At 43.3% G+C, this 16,334-nt stretch overlaps 2 protein-coding genes across 3 annotated transcripts; both read left to right on the top strand.

Annotated features, from left to right (window-relative positions):
• The first annotated feature begins 53 nt into the window (after positions 1–53).
• Positions 54–8,783, top strand: LOC130189056 (jupiter microtubule associated homolog 1-like). The gene is made up of 5 exons (XM_056407695.1): positions 54–217; positions 2,597–2,736; positions 5,749–5,897; positions 6,567–6,597; positions 8,156–8,783. The coding sequence occupies exons 1-5, from the start codon at positions 162–164 to the stop codon at positions 8,356–8,358; spliced, it is 579 nt and encodes a 192-aa protein (XP_056263670.1). The 5' UTR covers positions 54–161; the 3' UTR covers positions 8,359–8,783.
• A 4,281-nt stretch (positions 8,784–13,064) lies between these two features.
• On the top strand, positions 13,065–15,931 carry si:ch211-188c18.1 (immunoglobulin V-set domain-containing protein). Of its 2 annotated transcripts, XM_056407494.1 has the most exons (4): positions 13,065–13,142; positions 13,234–13,566; positions 14,601–14,707; positions 15,279–15,474. In XM_056407494.1, exons 1-4 carry the CDS (start codon positions 13,076–13,078, stop codon positions 15,381–15,383), a joined length of 612 nt encoding a protein of 203 aa, XP_056263469.1. In that variant the 5' UTR covers positions 13,065–13,075; the 3' UTR covers positions 15,384–15,474. The 2 variants fall into 2 exon arrangements, with proteins under 2 accessions (XP_056263469.1, XP_056263468.1); XM_056407493.1 differs by lacking the exon at positions 14,601–14,707 and having other exon boundaries at positions 15,279–15,931.
• Positions 15,932–16,334: the final 403 nt, after the last annotated feature.

The following is a 16,334-nucleotide window of genomic DNA, read 5'->3' as shown; positions in this document are numbered from 1 at the left end:
GGCTGGCACCGCAGAACCAGCGGATCTCGTCCGCGTTATGCTTTTCAGTGTCGGGTGGAGTCTACATCCCATCGCAGCTCTGCGGGGAAGGAGTAGGACTGTTTTTATTAGTTTCTCATCGACTATTTGTTACCGCCAAGGCTTCGAAATACTCAATAAAGATGACAACGACAACCAACTTTAAAGGAATGGAACCTGGTTCTAAAAGCAGTTCCAGGTAAAAAAAAATGGAGAAGAAAAAAAAGCTGAAAACCCTTTTCGCGGAGGAACAAAAGAAGCGTGATGCGGACAAGCCTCTCAACGACCCGCTGGTCAGCTGGATATAGCAAAGCGGTCCCATAGTCTTCCTAATTAACCGCTAAATTAATCTTATTGGGTTGCTGAAGCCCGGCGTATCCTTTAGCCAACCCAAGTTAGTTGGGTTAGTTGGTTTAGCCCGACTGGAGACTAACGTTATTAGACATGCAGGGTGAGGAGGAGCAAGACGTGGTCAGAGCGACCATTGCTAAGGTTAACCCGTCTGCTCTCTCTGTGGTTGATACTAAATAACTTTGTCTGTGGTGTTGTTCAAGTCCCTGCTCCTCTTCTGCGGCGATTTTCTAAACGTGCCGTTCTTCGGAGTTGCTAGCTGATAGTCTCTTGAAAATCTATGAGCTGTGTGTATTTGGTAGCAATAGGATAACAAGTGGACCTTAAAATCTCAGAGGCCACAGTCCGAATATGTGATTGATTGCGGGAAGAATCGCAGACGAGCCTCATGTCTGCATATGTCATTATCACCGATATGGCTCATTGTTAGTTGGGTTGAACGGAAGTTTGGAGAAACTTAAAACATACACAACCAAATCTCCATTTGAAGTTTTGAAGAGGCACGTCTACGCTACATTATTTGACGGGTCATATCTGTTAAATCGTTATGTTACTTGGGGTGGGCCCACCTTAGGAGGGCCACTCATCCCCTGAGCACGCAGCCATGGCTTTCCAGTAAGTGATGCGTCTCGTCTGCATGCATTCCTGCCCCTTTGCAGTAAAACACAATGCAGAGAAAATGCCATTTCTAGTTTCCGGGCTGTCTAAAAAAATAGGTCATGATTTTTAGGTCGTATAATCCCGATGAGTTGCACTGCATCAGCCTTTGCTTAGCGAGCATGTCAAATCTCCGTCAGTCATTAATCGTTTTGAAGTCGCATGCTGTTTTCGGATGATGTGTGCCACTGGGGCCTTGGGTGGGGGCTTTGCGCTAGCTAAGCCTGACAATCTTTCCTTAGCTCTTTGCTTTTGCTCCTTAAAGACCTGTTTAACGGCTGCTGGTCATTTCGGATGCGACCCGACCAAAGGGTGCAGCAGCAGCAGCTACTTGAGCAGAATTAAGCTACAATCTAAGTAGGCCATCAAAAGCCTCCCACCCTTCTTTATCAGACATGCCATCTTCGGCTTTTTAGCTCAAGCTATATCGGCCCCATCTCCACCGGCCTGAAGCTGCCCACCAGCTTCGGGACATTAATGATATTTCATTGATATTATGTGCAGTTTCATTCTAGGGTGGGGTCTGCTGCCAGGCAGCTAATAGCTTTTCCCCCATCGCGATCCGCGTGGAAAGCATGAGCTCATCCTCACTGGCCAGGAGATGAAGTCTGCTGCAGGCATTACTGTCACAGCAAAGCGTGAGCAGCACGAGCGTGTGTGCACACACTATTTGATTTATTTTTAATATTCACGCCAATGCAGTTGCTTTCTTTTGTCGTGTTGATTTGAAAGCAGAGTTGTTTTTTTGGACTCCATCTGCCCGCCTGGCCCTTTGGACAGCTGCACGGTGTGTCAGCTGGTGGCTTCAGGGACACTGAGGAGGGTTTGCTGGGAAAACAGGGAGGGGTCAAGCAGGGGCTCTGCAAACACACCCGTTTTTGTTGTCCACCCCAACTGCCCTTCAGCACCGCAAGGAAAAGCCGTTTCCCCAACTCATTATTGGGTCCCTTTTGTTCAGCTTGGGGTAGGAATGTCGGTGGATAGTGCACTTTGTTTACCATGCATTGGGCTGCATGCAGCATTAAATATTGTTCGAGAACGGTCCATTTATTAGGTGACCGATATTAGCTGTGCACTTCAGACTTGTCTCCTCTATTGTCTAACGTTGGCCCAGTTGGCATCAAGTTTGATTTACTCATTAAATAATTAAATTACAATGCAACCAGGAGCAGACGCAACCCGTCGTATGTCACTGCAAAGGAATCTGCGCTGAGGAGCGGCAGCAGCTAGCCAGCTATGCTCTTTGATTATATGTGACTGGAGTCAGCTGCAGGGCAGAGATTGTCTTTCTGGCTGACAGCCGGGCCTTAGAGAGCGGAGTACTTGCTGTGTTTTTTGTGTCTGCGCTATGTTTATAAAAGAGTTCGGGTGGAGTAGGGAGAAAGCTGCAAGTAGCTCGAGGCATCCTGGCGTTGTATTTGACTATTGATTTATTTATTTATTTGCACTGTGCAGCTGATGAGCGGCATGTGACATGAAGGCTTTGTGTTTTAAATTGGCCTAAATAGTGGGGGATGGTAGCGTGATGTCCATCAAATGATATTTTGATTTATTATTTGTTGTTTCTTAGGGTACTACGACCGCCGGGTGGGACTTCCAGCATCTCCTTCGGTGCAGACGACAACTCGTCTCCCCGCAAGGACAAGATGGTCTCCAACATCTTTGCAGAGCCTGAAGACATCTATGCTCATCGGAGGAACAATCCACCCAGTAATTCAAGTTAACATCCCTTTAACCCCCTCTTGATTCATTTTCCATGTGACTTACAAAGGACTGAAACAATATGGTTTGTGTTTCCAAGATGACATGAACGGTTGTTTGAGTTTGGCTCCAAGGAGCAAAAAGAAACGTGGACTAAATTCTTTTAAGTTGAGCATGGAAAAGATACAAACTAGAGTGTTAAATATTTTTCCATTTAGGTTGTCAGAAAGAAAATATCTGAAATAACTAAAAAAAGCCTGGAGTCCTGGGATAAGGGTGGTTTCAAGCTAGAATTTGTTAGATAGGGATGAGGATCAGCCCTCAAAGGAAGGAATTAGGTCAGTTTAAAAAATGTGTCAATTGGTGAAATGTGCCCTTTATAGACACACGGGAAGTTTTACTTTGGCTACATGAGGCAGGCGCTATAAAACCTTTGAGTGGCAATTTAACTGACAAATAAAATGTCACAGTCTCTGAAAACGTACAGCCGCCGAGGCCTGGTTGGAGAATTAATGTAGTCTGACATTTTTGTGCCAGTATGATGATGATAATCGGGGTAAAGCTTCAGCCAAGCATACTCCATTCTCATCTTATTGAGGAAGATTCACTCCCCACAGAAGTAGGATTCCATTTCTGCTCGAGGCCGTGAAGTTACTCACAAGCCAGTGATCACACATCTTCACGCTGGTCCCTCCGAGGTAAACGGTTTACACGGTTTCTGGATATGTAGCGAATGAAGAATTCCCCCTAAAATCCTGAGCACAGCCTCTGACCTTTTTTATGGACGGCAGGTGCAAGTGCATTGTTTTTCTTCTGTCAAGTTCAGGGGGGCCTTCCCATAGTTTTCCCACTAACGGTTACAACTGGATGAGGATAATGGTTTCTGCCTGACTGAACACAATGCATTACTATGCCAGGTGTTATAAGCAGTGTGCAATCTGTCTGGCCTGCCTGTGGACCCCTATCGATGAACAAGCCATCCTGAGCTGATCGTTTCTAAATATGAATACTAGGATATAAATGCATATTAAATGGAAGACTTTGCCTCCGATAACTTCCTGTTCTCTTTGCATAATCGATAGACCTCACGCTGAATCCATCCACCTGCTATTTTACCAACACATCTTCCCCCACTCCCAGTGTCGTGGCGGTGTCACCCAGTGCCCTCAATGACACCGCCACGACTCGCAGAGCACTAACCAGAGCCCACGACCCCTGCCACCCTCTCAACCCGTGCTTCAGCCTTCTCTCCTCTGGCAGCAGATACACTAAGACACTTGTGTTGATGTTGTTTGTTTATATCCGGTGTCCGACTTGTTTTCAGTATTTTTGCACGAGCTTTGAAATCATATTTCCTCTTTAGGAGACAATAAAGAATGAATCTGTTTCGCATAATATTTTTTATAGGGATTAGTCCTTCTTTAAAAAGTATTGCAATAAATAACTGTTCACACGAAGATCTGTGACTTGAGTGACGAGGGCATTACTTTTTATTTCATTTTATTTAACCTTTTACTTGATCAGATAAGTCAACAGAGCACCAGTTCTCATTTACAATGACAACCTGGCCAAAAACATCAACATCTCATACAAGAATTACAACATAACATGTACAATATATCAAAAACAAACCGGGTTCCTGATGATGCAGTGATTGTTTGTAATGTGTTTCTGGAAAGAAATGTGAAGTTATTCAAGAATCCTCTTGCAACAATTCGATGAATAAAAGTGTTGGTGATGGCAGAAACCTTTCAAACTGATATCTCAAAATATGTATCCACCACTTGGAGCAAGGGAGAAAGTATTTTTGGGGATTTGGCAGAACAAAAACTAAATTGAATGGAGGTGTTTTTTTTTGTTTACATCTTCTGATCAGAGTTATGACTGCATTGTCAGATGAACTGTAGAAATGTGCTGATATATAAGCACAGTGTTAGCTGGAGCCTTTTGGCAGGATTTGAGGGTGTTCAGATACCGGAGCTCTGTCAGGCCACATGAGGATCGCTCTGTAATCAGAGAGGCCTCTGAGGCCAGCCGCGGCCGGGTTGCTGTTCATGCCTTCAAGCTCGTTTGTCCAATGTAGTTAGTGTCGCCATGCATTTATATTGCTGACCCGGGATATCTAGAAGGTAAAGGAGAAGGATATGTGTTGTAGTGACAACATAAAGCATCACTGTCCAGCCGATGCCTCTGGTTTAGTCGTCTTCTAGAGAAGTGAGCAGAGCCAGTGATGAAGGAGGGCTTGTTCAGTGATTGAGGCGCTCGACAGTGCTGATTCAGTTCACTCTATTAACAACAATGGCCACTCCCACGCTTCTTCAGCAGCCGCTGTTCCCCTCGTGACAAAGACGGTCTGGCCCCTCCCCGGCCCTCTGGGCTAGAGCTGGGCTCTTACCTTATGTGGCTTTAGTTCCCCACAGCGTGCCAAACACTGGGTTTTAATGCTCTTTCTGCTCGAGGAGAATACAGGCGCGACCGGGTTATGCGAGTTTTGGCAAACATGTCGTCTGCCTGGAAGTGTTTCTGGGTCTGTTGCAGACGCCCAATCGGCTTTGAGGGTGTTTTCCGCTGGTTCTCAGTGATTTTTGTCTCGTGTTTTTTCAGTCAAATTCCCTCCATAAAGCTGATGTTTTCTCTCAAATGTGACGAGATGAATCTTTGGGTGAGCGGGGCTGCTTCGTGGGTTAGAAACCTTGTGGTGTGGTCTGGCTTTGTTTGTAATTGGATTATATGGCCCATATGGTATGACTGCTGCTTTGAAGCCCCAGTGGTGTTTGGCCATCTGTCTGTCATGTTTCCTGTCTAGCTTCAAAATAATCTATCAGCCAAGAAAGGGGGTGTCAATAACATTGGCTTTATCATGTGTATGGTGTGTGTTTTCCCCTTGACATATTTGTAAATGAAAAATCTAAATTGAAGAGAGTATTTGAGGCATCTCTCTTATATTGGACATTATAAATATAATTGACTATTGCCGTCTTTAATTTGTTTGCTCTATCCGTCTGTCTCTCACCTTCCCAGGTGGCAAAGCCGTAGGAACCCTGTGTGGGGAACCCTCAGCCCCACTGAGGCGATGCAAGCAGGCGATTCTCTTCCCCAAGAACCTCGAGCCGGAACTGACCACCATCCACAACTCCGGGGCCGCCTTTATCTGGAACCAGAAACGAGAGGTACCGCTTACTTCGTCTGACCGGCGCCGTTTCCAAAACGGAGCCACAGTAGTTTGTGGCTGACAATCCTAGTTATAGATGAAATATGAATCTAAACAGTTCAGTGGAAAATTCATTGGGGGATGGATGACTTAATCCATATATTTGAAACTGACCCAGGATGTGTTTTGATCGATGTTCTCTGACATTTGTAATCCCTTGTGGAGGTTTAATTTATCATCTGGGAATGTGCTCGTCTTCACTTACTGACCGATCTATAAGTGAGCAATTTAAATGAGGCATAAAGAGACAGGAGAACAGGATGTTTCTTACTGTGAACTGTGGATGAATTACAGTCTAACCATCTTGTTGGTTTACACTGACCTCAGGCGTGTTGAAATAATATTTGTGTTTGTATACCAGCTGTTTTAACAAGACAACAAAAATTATCTGTAACTTCCAATCCGGCTCATTGACTATCTGTGGACACAAAACATATTCGGGGCATCTTTAAAAACTCATTCCTGCTGATCCGATCCATGACTCAAACTGAGTTTTTTCTGACCCGGTTTGTCTCTATGTTGTCACTGTCTCATGAAAGTAAAATCATTCAGAAGAAACCAAACACAATTGTTTTCACTTTGATTCACTGCTGATATCTGAAATCTTTTTATTTTGTTTTCATTGTAGGTTGAAAATGGTCAAGAACGAGCAAATACTGGTAAGTATCCTGAACCCTTGAGTTGTGTATAAGAGGCCCTTAAGTTACTCACACTGTCAAAACGCCAGTGCATGACTCGGCTCATTCAGTGAATAGCTCCATGGTACTATGATAGATGTGTTATTCCACTTTCCCTGCCTCTACATATCTGGTGCCCCATGTTCTGCTGGCATCATTACTTTTTTCTTAAAGATACAGTACACATGTTCTCCTTTTCCAAGTCAACATTATATGATCTCTTTGATGTGGTTCCTCCCTGTCATGATGGGGTTATGGTCTGTAGTCGAGCAGCTGTTCTTTGATGGCAGGCTTCACTGAAAAGCTCTTTATTAACCTCCAGGTGCATGTTTGTAAGAGTGGCTGCTGTTCAGATAATGGAGGGTTTCACCACATCTCTCAGGGTTTAGACAAATAATCCCACTTATTTGACCCGTGTTTTGAATGTGAACAGAAGAAGCGCTTTGAAGTATATAATGCAATAGAAATATTACGGACTTCAGTCAGTTTATCAACAAAGTGACTCTGAAAAACAAGTGCAACAGCCTTTGGAAATCTGGCATGTAGAGTTCAAATATGCGAGCGTCTGCCTGGGGCACCAGTCTTCTAAAACATTTAATGCAGTTGTCACGCCAACCACACCACTCGCTCCGATGTCAAGCCGAGAATATTTCACTGTCCATTATGCTGAAAAGAAGATTTTCACATCAATGTTGCCCTTATTTGTGACATTTAATTTGTTAAATCCTCTTAAATGTTCAAATCCAACAGTCATTCAGGCTCTAATGAACAACGAGAGCCTGATGCTTCAGCACCCTGACTTCATTACAGACCGGGCTAACCTCACATAAAAATTCTTTCCATTTTCATGAACTAATATTTTGGTTGATAAGTTTGTTATCCCACAAATAAGGCTGCAACTAAAGCGAGCTTAGATGAGCAGTAACTGCCTTCTCGGATGTTGACTAGTTTAATTCATAATCATGCGTGGTTACTTTTAAATCACATATTTACATGCCTTAAATGGCTCGTATTCCGTGAAATAAATAAAATGTGTCCGATGCTAAGTTGCGAAAGCCAAACAGCGTTGAGACGCTCCGCCCGTCGTGCCGTTGGTGACTCAAACTGGCTGCTGCCAGTAGAGCTGTAAGCGGCAGTTATCCAGACGTAGTCGGTGAAAGTGACGGAGCTGTGTGCGCCTACGGGTGATGTTATGCACCCAAACACCAGGGTGGTTGGGTTCTGACATTTGTGGGATGCCCACAACAAGTATAAAGCAGAAATAGTGGATTTCATGGTGGATGGTGGAAATGATAACTGTTTCCACAGAGATAAGCCCCGCCCCTCTAAGGTGCGAATGTCGCGAATAAACCACAAATAGTCGGGCGAGTAAAGCGCGAATATTCACAACGCTTTTTTGTGTGTGAACGCAGCATAAAAAGCACCAAATGGAGGCTTGCGGTCCTCTGAAACCTTTCCTCAACTGTAACGATGAAGCCTCTCTCTGCCTTTGCTGGACAGAACTGTTGAGGACATTGTCCCGTCTGCTTTGCACCTGCAGAGAGCCCTGACAATGGGGAGGCGGAGCCAGAGGAGCAGGAGCAGGAGCAGGAGCAGGAGCAGGAGCAGGAGCCGGAGCAGGAGCAGGAGCAGGAGCAGCCGAAGGAGACGACACAGCCCTCTGCCCCGTCGGGAGATGCCAACGTGGCCACGGGCAGCCGGAGAAACCCCCCCGGTGGAAAGTCCAGCCTCATCCTGGGTTGAGAGCGCTTGTTGTTTTGTTTGTTTTCATTGGAACGCTTTTTTTATTTTTTAAAAGATAAATACCCCCGCCACTCTCTTCGTCCTCGTCCACCTGTCACCTTCTTCCCTACTTCACATGCACTCACCGCCGTCACGTCCGTGGACCCCGTGTCCTCTTCCGCCACCCTCAAACCTTCTGTTTTGATCCTTTTTTCTATTAAAATCAGAAAACTGTTGACAAAAGCACTTTATGTATCTCTCTCTCTCTCTCTCTCTCTCTCTCCCTCTTCCATTCCCGCCCATCCCGTAGTGCATCGCGCCTGCTGGGAAAGGCATGACGTTTAGCTTGTCCTTCACTCGTCCCTGTTGTAAATGCTAAAGGAAAAAAATAATTAAAAGATTTGATGCGTGGATTTCTAAATACAATAAAGATTGATATGAATTTACTGTGTTTTTTTCTTTATTTGGTAACAGTCGTGCACAAGTTTCGAAAGAATATTTGATTTAGCCAATGTGAATATTAGTTTAGTAGCTATCTATGTTAAATAGTATAACGTTTTTTGTTTTTTTTACGTTCTCCATTTAAATGTTGGCGTGTGTGAATAGTTCAGCACATCAAGCTGAATAATATTTAGTGGAGTTGGATGAAGACTGAAAACTGCGGAGCAGAGACTGACTGGCCAAAATAATCAGGAGCCGACTCCAATTCTGCCAAAAGAGAAACTTCATGACATCACACGCTGGATATTTGGCTCTCCTAGTCTGTGATTTAAGACAGGCGTTGGGTTTTGTTGACGTGATTCAAACAAGATTTAATGTTACTTAAACAACCTTCAGCAGCGCTCCACAAAGAAGACTTTATTTGGAAATGCTTGTCGTAGTCTTGAGTTTATTTGGATGCATTACTCAAATTATTCTCTTTTTTTCTTCTTTTCTTATCAAATATTGGGAGTGCATAGTTGAATGTTATTGTGAAACTTGGAGTTCTTCCTTGAATCAAATAATGACTCATGGCAATTAGTTTCACCGCATCCCTTTTTGACCAAATATGTTTTGGTTACTTACTTTACAATTAATGAATGAAAATTGCAATTCAAATTATCGCTTCTGGAGAAGAGCGTTCAGTATGACAAATAAAAGGCACATTTGAGATCTGGCCAGCTATATTTGCTGCATTAATCCACTTGATTCGTTCAGCTGTTGCAGAATGCCCCTCCATATGTATCTTCGCACTAATAATAGCTATGACTCTAAACTGACTGCGTAGCAGAGAAGAGGGCGATTAGCATAGAAATCCAACCCAAGGAAGTAACTTGATCCTATATTTCCAATGCCTCAGTCCAGTCCTTGAACTAGTGAACTACATCCAGCTGAGACGATGAGACAGACTTGTTTATCCGTCACATCCGATACAAAAAGATCCCTTCTGATAAGAGCCTCAAATCGGATCTTAACTATGCGACTTTGCTCTGAAGGCCTGTATTGTGGACTCTTCGTACGCCTCTTGCTGTGAAAGCTGGAGGATCTTTTAGCAGCCAGAAATAACTGGGGGTGACAGGTAGTCTGACAGCTCTGGCTGAACCACAGCATCCGAGTCCTCATCCGGTGCTCACTGTGGGCTTTCCACTATATTTTACTCCACACGTCTCCCAGCGGTTGATTTTCTCTCCCCCTCTCGGGCTACAATCGGAGCTCCTTCACCGACGAAGCCTGAGCAGCCTGTGACGAGTGCTGTGGCACGCCGGTGCGTTTCAGCCCCTCATCTGCTGTGAAAGGCATGCAGAGGTCATTCAAGATCAAGAAAACAACTTCCTGCCCTGGAGACGCGCCAGGACGTTGGGAGGGCAGTGAATGGAGGCTTGTTTCTGTTAAGTGTTGCACCCACAAGGGAAAGTGCTGTGCCTTTTTAAAACACCTTAAGACTCACAGAACGGAGCCAATGTGCAGCGGACTTTCTCTGCAGCAGACAAATGCATCGCTGCAGCTTGCTCTTTTGTCCGGGTCAACCGCTAATCAGTAAAAACCACATTAGAAACAGACTAGTTGGTCTATCCCCCTTGATCATCCTACTAATCTTTCTAGAGACGGGAGATTAACATTTTCCTCCCCCGCGGCCATATGCCAAGTCATTTAACCGATGTCTGTGATTAATGTGTAAGCTCATTTGCAGCGTCCGTGCATCGACCGGGCCGCGGCACCACGTGCACTCCAGATGAGTTCCTGTGTGTTCCCAGGAGATCTCCGGAGAGGAAAAGGATATGAGGGTGTGGAAATGAGGTGAGTCATCTCTGCGTGACATGGCAAGCAATTAGGCAATCAATAATCCCACTCAGGCACTGACTCAGCAATGGAGGAGAAAGGATAATTGCATGAAGAGTTACACTATTTTATTAATGTGTTGCGCATTATTTAACCATCTCTACTATGAATCCACAACCAAACTAAATGATATTGTTACATGAAGAAACTAGAATGGGCACTCGGTAGAGCGCATACCTTCGCATATCACAAGATTGGGCATTGAATTATGAACATGTTGGCATTAGTTGCATGCCAATTGGATAGAAATTGACCGCGCTATGGTAAAAAGAATATGTTGACCTTTTCATGACCTTGACCTTTGACCCGATTGATCCCAAAATCTAATCAAATGGTCCCCGGATAATAACCAATCATCCCACCAAATTTCATGCGATTCGGTCCAATACTTTTTGAGTTCTGCGAAAGATTTTGACCTGTTCATGACCTTTGACCTTTGACCCGATCGATCCCAAAATCTAATCAACTGGTCCCCGGATAATAAACAATCATCCCACCAAATTTCATGCGATTCGGTTCAATACTTTTTGAGTTCTGCGAAAGATTTTGACCTGTTCATGACCTTTGACCTTTGACCCGACCGATCCCAAAATCTAATCAACTGGTCCCCGGATAATAAACAATACTCCCACCAAATTTCATGCGATTCGGTTCAATACTTTTTGAGTTTTGCGAATAACACGCATACAAATAAATAAATAAATACACGGCGATCAAAACATAACCTTCCGGCATTTTCAATGCGAAGGTAATAATGTGTGCGCACTGTGACCACAAACACAGCCTGCTGATTGTCTGCAGTCTCAAAATATTGTAACGCTTTCCACCCACCAGGAAGCTCTGGTTGGCAAATGGACAAGGCCGTTTCCATAGCGACAAGGGGAGCGTAGAAGCCCTCCTTGCGGTAACCGGATGAGAGTGGAGCCGGGAGGAGCAGGGGGATGGACAGACCTCTTTTAATCTGTCCCAGAGGGGCGCAGGAAGAGCAGCGTTGTTGGGAGTAGTTTTTTTTCCTCTCATTTATCTCTAAAGACGGTGAAAGCCTTTTATTGACGTGTGATTGATGTTGGTGTTTACAATTCTCTCCGGATATGTGACAACTTAATGGAGGTGGTTGAGGTCATTTCTGATTCAAACTGGACTGATCAGCATTTTATGTGTGGAGATTTTTACTGCTAGATTGCGTTGCTTGCTCGTAAAAGGTCCACTTAGTCCTCCAGTCTTAATTTTCTTTGTTCCTTCATTCTTATTCATTTTGTAATTAAGCTTGAACAGGAAAAGCGTTCAAGTGTTAACGCTGCAACAACAAAATCCATTATTCTCCATTATATTGGGATGGATGCAGAAATAAATTAATAGAATAAATGAGCATGGACAGAAAATAATCACTTTTTTATTCAGATATTGTTTGCCTCCACTTATTGATGCCAATGTAAAGTGCAGTTAAAATAAAATGTATTTTCTCTAAGTGGTTCACACCTCTACCACTAGAGGGCACTGCAGACACTGTGAAACAAAGGCCTCCCACCTCTGCCACTAAACTCACAGCTGTGGACCTCTTTCAGTGCTGATGAGTTTCTTTGTGTCTGATGCTTCAGGGAGATCCAATGAGGAGCAGGCTCGTGTTCAGCTTCCCTTTAAGTAGGAGTGTTGTGACCTCTGAGGAAAAGATAATTTTGAGACCGATAGTATGTTTTTTGTCAAGTTGATAAACTATGTCATGCTATGCGTGTATATTATCATTGTAGTTCAGATTAGAGCTGCAAATCTCATATTGCATAAGTAGTTATTTTATTCTCACACACATTATGCTCAAACCTGAGGCGTATTAAAACGCTTCCTTCTAAAGCTTTTCCATCTCTGGGATTACAATTGCGATTATTTTTGCCTCTTGTCTGTGTAGAATCATACCGACGCTTTTATTCAACTGTTTCATGTCATACGGTGATGATGTGGTCTGAGCCAGTGAGGCGGCCTATACTACTTGGAATATACTCGTCTTTAAAACATAAAGTAAATTGTTAAGTCGTGTTCATCAACACAAAGCCTGTTTAAAGAGTTGAACTATTGGGACAGCTAACTTCATAATAAATAAAACTCTTTTTTTTTCTTCTTCACTAGACGTGTTTGCCCTTCTGCAGGCTCTCCACACATGGCGTCTCTAACCGTGTGTCATAGAGGGTTGTAAACAGTCGAATGTGAATCTACACTTCCGGTACGAGCAGGACATGTTTGTTTTTCTGTTAAAGAATCAGCCAATCCCGCAATACGCTGTATCTATGCAGATTACGCTCTTACCCACATCACACACCTTGATGTAGCACGTGTTAGTGGCTTGGTGGGTGGGTGAACACACGTACACATTTCCTACTGAAGAGCTACAGCTCAAGTGAACCGCTGTGCGACAGTCGCCCTCAGCATGTCGGCCGTCTATTTAAAACTCATAACCGTCCTTTGTCTCTCCCGCACAGCCCTGAGCGGCCCAGGTAAGACTGATGACAAGATTGAAACACGTGTGTGCGTCTCTCTCAAATGTGACAGAATAATCGTGCGGGCTTTGTGTGTCTGTCGATGTAGGGAGCAGTGGAGCGGTGTGGAGAGATTTCGGAGGAGCCGTCACCATCCAGTGCAGAGTTTCTGAAACGGACCAAATGTCCCTGGATCTGAAGAGGGGTCTCAATGAGAAGTCAGTCCTGTTCATAGATGGCTCCTCAGACAAATATTACACTGGCAAAGAATTCAGTGGCAGAATCCAGTTCAATGGAAAATTCCCCAACATGGACATCATCATCAAGAATCTGACCTCTGACGACACGGGACTGTACTGGTGCAAGTACACCAGGTTTGACCCGGAGTCCAGTGATTTAGTGAGCGTGAAAGGCCATGACTCTCTGCTCCTGGTGGTGACAGGTGAGCCTCTCGATTCATATACTCACCAAATACAGAATATACACTACCGTTCAAAAGTTTGGGATCACTTAGAAATGACTTTATTTTTCAAAGAAAAGCACTTTTTTTCAATAAAGATAACATTAAATTAATCAGAAATACACTCTCTACATTGTTAATGTGGTAAATGACTATTCTAGGTGGAAACGTCTGGTTTCTAATGAAATATCTCCAGAGGTGTAGAGAGGCCCTTTTACAGCAACTATCACTCCAGTGTTCTAATGGTACATTGTGTTTGCTAATCGCCTTGGAAGACTAATGTCTGATTAGAAAACTCGTGCAATTATGTTAGCACAGCTGAAAACAGTTATGATGGTGATATAAGCTATACAACTGGCCTTCCTTTGAGCTTGAAGTTTGTAGAACAAAATTAATACTTCAAATATTACTCATTATTTCTAACCTTGTCAATGTCTTGACTATATTTTATATTCATTTGATAAATAAAAGTGTGATTTTTCATGGAAGACACAAAATTGTCTGGGTGATCCCAAACTTTTGAACGGTAGTGTATATACTTGTAACATGTGATGTAACTAATTCAGAGGTGATGGGGCAACAATAATTCAGGCATCAACATACGATTACATCCAGTAAAGCCCAGGAGTTCAAAGAGGGCCTCAAAGTGTCTGATACTAAACCTTCATCAACTTATTAGAAATGTTTCTGTTTACTTCATTGCGAATTAACAGTTTTTGAGTCCACTGCCGACTACCTAATTTAAAGAAACGGTGAATAAAAGACAAAAAGAGATGAAATAGTCTCGCATTCAGTCGAGACCAGTTGAACAGATCTTGTGGGTTTTGTAATTTTGCCCCAAAAAATATTGTATCAGGATATTTCCCCCCCCCAAAAATGGGAAGTTGCATACAAGCAATATGGAAAAGAAATATTCAAAATATTCAGATACCACATACACAATACATCATCATAGTGGTGGAAATGGGGAATCCTTTACAGCGTGAGTCTCAAATAAACATTTTAATTGGCAACAGACCTGTGTGACCCGCCCAACAAACACCTGACCCTGGTGGCCATTGTGATCTGTGCGGCGGCCCTGATGGCCATCATCATAGTCTTCATCATATGCCGCATCCTCAAGGTACCCATGTGCAAGAGTCTGTTTGTGTTTCTTCATCTGAATGTGTCTGTGATTCACACACCCTGATGGAATCTCGGGGGCTGTTTCCATGTTTCCTGTTATTGTCAAAAGTACTCGTCTGACAAACACTCACAAGTATATGACGTGTGTGGAAAATATATATTTTATAAAAAACAAGTTTATTGTGAGTGTCATTTTCAGACGATGTAATAAGTAGCCGCATGACAGCAATGTATGTCAGAGCAAATTGTTTTAATCTGAATTATTTTCAGTGTATATGTGTACTTACATTATATTTTGTCTATATATATATATATATATATATATATATTATAGTTGTGGTTGTGACTAGTCTGAGACTTAGACCAGAGACCGATGTACATATATAGATACAAGTTGAAGTGAACCACTATAGATAATGCATGTTATACAATGTTGTGTCACTTTTCATACTACCTGTCATGCTGCAAAGCCCCATAGAGCCGCGGCGCATTCACAGGATAATAATCCTCTTATTATTGTGTAACAGCCACGCATCTCTCATGTCGACCTCCATATCTGTTGCCACCAGGCCAAGAGACCGCAGCAGGCCAAGAGACCGCAGCAGGCCAAGAGACCGCAGCGCGTCGCCACCAACGATGTTTACGAGGACATGCGAGGAACACTCCGGCGCTGAAGATGTGCGCGTGCGCGGCGCGCGACAAGCAGCTCGAACCATCTCGAACCATCTCCAGCAATGTTGCAACTCAGCATTTTCTGCGACATCTCTTGAGGCCTTGTGTGTGCGTGTGTGTGTGTGTGTGTTGGTGTGTGTGTGCGTGTGCGTGTGGAAGACAGTTAGAACAAGACGTCCGTGAATTGTTAACAAAGGTAATACGCCAATGAATGAAGTATCAAACAATACTTTACACAACTCTGTTTGAAAGTATATAGAATTAGATAATTAGTTCTTTCAGTGTGAAGAGGTCAGAACTGGATTGTTCCCTGACAAGTATTGTTTTTTGTAAATATGTTTTTCTTGTATAGCCTGTAGGGAAATCACTTAAAATAGAACACAAATATGTTTTAATGATAATCCATCATTACGCTGCATGTGTGTAACGAATGTACAGAGAAAACATTTAAGTATTTCTTGAGGAACACTTTGTTAATGATATGAAGCTCTTTAATTGTTTAATAACTGTAATTATTGTCTCCACAAATAAAACAACAGTGTGATTAATAGCCGTGTCTGTCGTAATTGACTTAACCCGTTGGTTCGGTGGCGCCGCCCTATTACGTGTGTTTTAATTCCATGTAGGTGGGTCAGTATTTTCTTTGGAATATTTCCTGAAAAGGGAGAGACGTGTCCGTGCAGTGAAAAATTAAACTAAGAGAGAAAGGTGGGAGAGAAATGTCTGAACTTGTGTATGATCTAAATATTTAAGACCAGTGTGCACCATGATGAAAAGGGCTAAATTTGTGTTTTGTGTCGTTGAGCGTAAAATTGTTCACTCTATTTTTCGAAGTGCTAGATTTATTAATTATGGGAAACTCCAACTTTTAACAGTCAACCACTTAGACTTTTTCTTTGAGCTGCAATGTCCGACTTCTGTGATTGATGAGCAGCCCAGCAGCACTGGAGTTA

Source organism: Pseudoliparis swirei, chromosome 23 (assembly GCF_029220125.1).
Source record: "Pseudoliparis swirei isolate HS2019 ecotype Mariana Trench chromosome 23, NWPU_hadal_v1, whole genome shotgun sequence".
Lineage (NCBI taxonomy): Eukaryota > Metazoa > Chordata > Actinopteri > Perciformes > Liparidae > Pseudoliparis > Pseudoliparis swirei.
The sequence above is the reverse complement of the archived record's forward strand: the minus strand, read 5'-3'. Positions and strand labels throughout refer to the sequence as shown.